The sequence below is a fragment of the Watersipora subatra genome, unplaced genomic scaffold (assembly GCF_963576615.1).
Source record: "Watersipora subatra unplaced genomic scaffold, tzWatSuba1.1 SCAFFOLD_145, whole genome shotgun sequence".
Classification (NCBI taxonomy): Eukaryota; Metazoa; Bryozoa; class Gymnolaemata; order Cheilostomatida; family Watersiporidae; genus Watersipora; species Watersipora subatra.
The window spans coordinates 119,979-126,126 of record NW_027045222.1 but is presented as its reverse complement, the minus strand read 5'-3'; the positions used below and the strand labels follow the sequence as shown (position 1 = coordinate 126,126).

General features: G+C 35.2%; 1 protein-coding gene across 1 annotated transcript; it reads right to left on the bottom strand.

Annotated features, from left to right (window-relative positions):
* Positions 1 to 1,264: 1,264 nt before the first annotated feature.
* Positions 1,265 to 5,860, bottom strand: LOC137410028 (uncharacterized). The gene is made up of 6 exons (XM_068095640.1): positions 5,801 to 5,860; positions 4,612 to 4,758; positions 3,742 to 3,906; positions 2,842 to 2,901; positions 2,397 to 2,560; positions 1,265 to 1,582 (listed from the first exon to the last, which is right to left on the bottom strand). Exons 2-5 carry the CDS (start codon positions 4,687 to 4,689, stop codon positions 2,495 to 2,497), a joined length of 369 nt encoding a protein of 122 aa, XP_067951741.1. The 5' UTR covers positions 4,690 to 4,758; positions 5,801 to 5,860; the 3' UTR covers positions 1,265 to 1,582; positions 2,397 to 2,494.
* Between the last annotated feature and the right edge of the window lie 288 nt (positions 5,861 to 6,148).

Below are 6,148 nucleotides of genomic sequence, written 5' to 3'. Positions count from 1 at the left end.
ATCCGGAAATGCAAATGTTTTGTCGGCACTAAGCGACGAGGTTTTAAGCAAGTGCCAATGTTTAGTCGGTTAGAAATTGAGTCTGTAATCTTATTATTTTTTTGTAACAAAATAAAGCATAAACATCGTTTTAGACAAATCTTTAATTAAAAATATGAGATCTTTCATCAAACTAGCATAACGTATTCACATAGTTGTTTATCGTAGTTTTGTCGTGTTAAGACGAAATAGTAACATGCTCACGAAACGGAAAAAAATCTTCTCAAAAATACATCATTAATTATTCTGTATTCGTTTATACAGTGTGTATGAAAAATGTCTTACATACGTTGTAATATGATTGCACTTACATGTATGTAACGTGGTATTATATAAGTTATTGAATATTTGTGATTATGTTCTAACCAAATAAAATGCACATTGAAACAATTGTCTACTTTGCTACCATTCTGAGAGCTAAAGAAGATTCTATTTCATTTTAGTGTAACTATTTATGTTAGCGTATCGTAAGACAAAGATTGTGAAAAGGCAACAGAAGACATTAGTCTATCTTATCTTTACTACAAACACCGACTTCTCCAACAACTAACTTTGTTTAGATTTTGAACATGACCGCACTCTGTAGGTATTCATTTGTCAATTTGCTTATATATTTATTATTTATGTACAGCATTGTGTGACCAAAAAAATTTTCTTGATTTGTTGAGCAAAAAATATTTTCTTTTTGTTGGCATGATGATGTATTTTCTTGCTCCAATATAAATAATGCATGTGGCAATTGTTGTGCATCATTGTTAGCAGCTTTCCCGTTACCTCCACAAGCACAATGTAGCCAATTCTGGAAAATCAGAGGGCAGCACACACAAAACCTTCAGCATGATGTATGTCTATTGGCATTGCTGATGTTGTACAACATACATTGTTTGAAAAGTCGATGCGCAATGACAAAATGTCTGGTGATGGACCACTGGAACAATGATGGGAAGTAGGTTGTTTTAGTTATCGGACGAATCTATCATGATAAATCGTAAAGTTTAATAATTTTACTTTATTTGATATAAAAAGAAAATGTTGCACATAACTTAATTACTACCACATCAGCACCAAAGCCATAAAAGGCCTTTAACAAGCACAAATGAGAACAGAATAACAGAGTAGAAAAGGGCTACATATACTACATGTAGATATGTGAAAATAAGTGAATATAAGTATGGTTTATGTAAAAAAAAATCAGTGTTGAAAATCCTGAATGTTTAATGTATGTAGGTATGTTTTAATTTGATCAATATATTCACTCAAAATTGAGCACAGTACAAGCTGAAACAGTTCGAGATTTTGCATATAAAAGTATTCCTATCTAGAACAAGTTTGTTCTCTATAGCTGCAGATGAATTGGCAATGAGGTAGAGGGCACGCCAGATGCCATCTGGCGTGACTTCCCTTCATTGCCAGTTCACCCACAGCTATGGGGAACAACCTTGCTCTATGCCTATCTAGATATTGCTTGTATTAGAAAGCCTCAGGAAGCATTTTTGCTCTGCCATTTCTTACTCCCTGCAAACTCCTCTTGGAGATCCTTGATCTAAAATAAAAACAATCATAGCATGTGTATTTACATCTCCTTGAACTTGTAAAGTACTGTGAATGCAGTATTCAAGTGGCATTATTTGCGACAATTTTTGACTTTGACAAGAATACTATTTGTTAATTTAATGAAGTAGATTGGAAAGTTACATTGGACATTGTGATTAGCTGGAAGGTAATTTGGCGATCTCAAAGAACCGGACAAATCTGCTTTTGCTAGTTCCTGACTTTATTACTGTTTTTACAGTAGTTTTATTTCACAATTATTTCCTGACTTCATATATCTTCTCCAATCCTACATTGCTCAACTGACTTAGCCCATAGAGTTGACTTGTACAAGACAACAGCGAAATTAGTCCAAGTACTCAGTCTATGAATCGGATGGTGTTGTGGCACCTTGTTATCAATCTCTCAAAGAGTTGATAACAACTCCAGAGATGCTCCCAAATCCTGATTAGAGATTTGCACATTACATCAAATCACCAATCATGAGATTGGCATTAAAGCACCATAAAAATGGATTACCCAGTTTGTAAATTAAATCAAATTAAAACCATCAATTACATAGTGGATGATGGTTTTAATTTCATTTTATTTGAAAGCTGAGCAGTCACCCTTCTAAGTGATTTGATTTGGAGCAAAACGCATGCCAGCGATTTGATATGCTTTACAAATCTGGAATCAAAGACTTGGGAGCATCGCTGCACAACTTTCTCCAATTCAGACACTGAGCACTTACACTAAAGTGACACAAAAGCATCATGCAACAGGGTTCTAATTTTAAAACTGAGTTACTGAATATTACCACTCACCGGACTGTTAGGTATGAAAGTAACATCAGGTGTCTGAGTTACATCTATAATGCTGTCGTTTGTGGCGTTTCGTAGATGCTCCCCACATCTATGGAAGCTCACATAGCCTCTGCTCTTACTCCTACCCATCCTGAGCAAGCACTACGTTTCCTCCTTATCTTGAGCTATAAATCAGAATGCTCGAGGCATTGAACGTTTGGCTGGGTGTGAACAGGCAACTTAACAAATATCGCAGTTGGCAGCAAATAATTTGTTTCTGAAACCTAATCCTGCCTACACAAGGGGTTCTTCTGCATTATCCTACTATAACTTCACGTTTTTCTAGCTACTAATCTAGGGCTATAAATGGCTTGAAGATTCGCCTACCAATGAAATTCCACATTTAACCATAATTAATATTGCACGATTTGCCTAAAATTTTATTGCTGGTTATGTGAGTGAGTACCTCCGTGTTACTATCAGATGTATTGTCTTGAGGATGCGGTCTCTTTGTTGGATTCTGTGACTAAAAATATAAACAATACGTAAATTATGTATATCGACACCATGTGACAACATATATGAATTTATGCACATGTATAGCATATTTATATTTGTGGGCACAATCTAACTAAATTTAAATTGGCAAAAGAGTCCAAACAAAGGCCTTGTTGCCAGAGCTCCAAAATAAGCTTTCATTCTATCTTGCTTTTAATGATTGTTTTTGCAAATTTTAGGTGTGAAATATTCAATGTAAAATAAAATATTACGTCCAAGTTTAACCAAAGGTGTGAACTGCGATATAATACTATCTGGCGCATGTGTGAGGCCTCACGATGAGAAATTCTCAAGAAAAATGAGACAGATTGCCGTAAACTTCACTGGCTATTGGGTCAAGGATATGGTATCTGAGCATTCCAATCAAGTCTGTGTTTCTTTGCAATTCTACCAAATTTTTATGAGAGTGTAGATGAATAAAAGAAGAGAAAATGTTTTTGAACTTTGATGTACTGTGAGACCGAAAGCAAAGTATCGAATACAGCTTAGACATGTCGCAACCCTCACAGTAGTGTAGACTTAGATGTACTGCATTCTCTGATTTTGGCTTACAAGAATATAAATGTGCACGCATGCTTTTGTTACAAGATAGCTATTTCAGAAATAAAACAATTTAAAATCCATAAAAGTAATAAATATTATTCATCATCTCTATGTAAAATCCATACTATACTATCTGTGCATTTGCAAAGACATGGAAGGATAGCCCTGTCTAAATATATTGGACATACAATGACCGAGTTTTGCTGTCCAAAAATATCCCTTATAATAGGCTGAGTAAAATATTCTTGGTGTACCGGTAACTTACCCTCCGCTGTTCTTTGTACTTTTCCTTCTGGGTTTGCTGTCTTTCAGGGCCGTACATGCAGCCATACTCTTTTTCTTCGCCATACTCTTTTTCTTCGCCATACATACATAAATAGCTTTGACTGTCATGGATGACGTTCTTACCTCTCCAAATATTTTCACCTTGCTAAATTAGAGCAGATAAAATTTTAAAATTAAGAAACATGGTACAGATTTTTTAGATTCATTAGCTGAAGACGTTGTAGGTTTTTAGCCTTACTTGATTGCTAACACTCAATTGGGAACTAACTGCTGCATGTATATGATGCTTGATACATTTATTGCTTGCTTGATTGTAGTTATTAATATATACAATGATTTTTAATGTCATCTCAATTGCATGCCAATGCTTGTACACTGAAGTCCATGTATATCTTCAAATCAAGGCTGCACTATAAGCTTGATCGTAATCCACTGCATGTCTGTATATACCCGAATATCCACTTCGTCAAATTAAGCTTAAAAGTTGAGTGTCTATAGAGAGTAATCCTTTATTGCTGAGACTTAGATGGTGTGTATCCAGTGTGAGTTGCTAGTGAACTGATGAAAATTGTGTCAATTCTGCTTCAAGTAGGGCCTGTGACGTCATAGATCACATGGTACAAAAATAAACCAAAAAGGGCTCCATCAAACTGCAGCATAAAAACATATAAGCTACTATTGACATGTACTTCTATTGCACAACAACCAAGCATAGGCCTACATTTTACAATCAAGGTTACACTTCAACATCAATATTACACTAAAATATCCGAGGTATAAAATGTTCATTTTTAACGCAAGATCACAAATTAGGCAGTGAAGAAAAAGTGCTTTAAGGATATGAGATTACCTTCAAAAAGTCTTTCATGCTTGTTGAATATGCCGTCCTCATGGTTTGTGTAAAACTTGTTGCCATATTCGATTTCATGGGCTTTGATAGCTTGCTCAGACTCGTCTAACAATGAGGCAAGAAGGAGCGGCATAATGCTTAAATGCACTGCAATTAAAAATATATATTTGGTAGGCCCTCAGGCTCCTCGTAGAAGTTGACTGTCGTCAGCGATCATGTCATTCAGCTATCGAGGCTTCGATAACCTACCGACATGATTGCCGACTACAGGCACGGGAGGCCTGTAGGTAGGTCTATATAGAAGATGAAATGATGAATACAAAAAGTCAGTTATGAATACATGATGACCCACTGAGGTCTTGAAGCAATATGAATATGCAGTGCATTTCAATTAATTTTTTAAGACAAATTGCAAGCAGTAAGCGACTCTGACTACTGAGGACTACTGATCACAGGCAGGCTGTCTAGTCCAAAAATATAACTGCCCTGCATTGCAGAAGACTACAAAAACTTGCTTTACCTTGCCTCCTCTCCTACACTTTTTGTGAACCAAACAGATGAGATACAGCCTAGGCCTGGCGGTGCTACTGACAGCGCACCATTGTAGTAACAAGTTCAAATAAAATTTGAGATACACAATTAAATGGTTGTTCCTTAGGTAGCTACATACTGTCGTTGCTTCAAAATGTCCTACAGTTGAGACTTGGTAGTAATATAAAGTTAGTTGTTAAAAAAGTGTGTGCTTGCAGCAAATACAGTAAAGATAAAAAACTGATGTCTTCTGTTGCCTTCATTTTTACAATCAATGCCTAACGAGATGCTAATACTAATATTTACAGTGAATTAAAATAGAATCATTTTAGGCTCTCAGAATGGTAACAAAGTGGACAACCGTTTTAATATGCATTTTCTTTGTTCAGAACATAATCGTAACTTTTCAATATTTTATGTAATACCGCTTTACAAAAGTGTATTCATATTAAAAAAATATATAACTATTTTTCAAATATAAACGAATACAGAATAACTAATGGTGTATTTTTGAGAAGATTTTTTCCGTTTTGTGAGCGTGTTACCATTTATTCTTAACAAGAAAAAACTACGATAAACAGCTATGTAAATACTCTATGTTATTTTGCTAAAAGAACTCATATTTGTAATTAAAAATTTGCTTGGAAAAGATGCTTACGTGATATTTTGTTAAACAAATAGATAACTACTCGATTTATCAACAACTAAACGTTTGCAGTAGTTCGACTAACTTTAAAGCTTTTGTATTTCCGGATTAAGCTCCACCCCTACAAAACGACCCAGAAACTGACCAGGTTTTGAGCCACTGCAATTATACCTGACCCCTTCCAATAAATAATTGTTTTGATAGACTTTAACGCATAGCGTAATATCCTTACACTCATGCAAACAATCGTCCATACATGTAGTTATTTTCACCGTAAACATAAGTAATCGTGGCAGCTTATAGGCTATTAGCCAATAACGTACGAATATCAATGATATATCGATATACGCACCGGCACCT

What these genes read in the sequence shown, in the direction of transcription:
- LOC137410028 (XM_068095640.1), bottom strand. Translation starts at nt 4,689, where the DNA reads ATGAAATCGAATATGGCAACAAGTTTTACACAAACCATGAGGACGGCA. An exon ending in GCATGAAAGACTTTTTGAAG is followed by an intron (nt 3,907 to 4,611) that starts GTAATCTCATAT and finishes GCTCTAATTTAG; the next exon opens with CAAGGTGAAAATATTTGGAG. An exon ending in AGTACAAAGAACAGCGGAGG is followed by an intron (nt 2,902 to 3,741) that starts GTAAGTTACCGG and finishes TTATATTTTTAG; the next exon opens with TCACAGAATCCAACAAAGAG.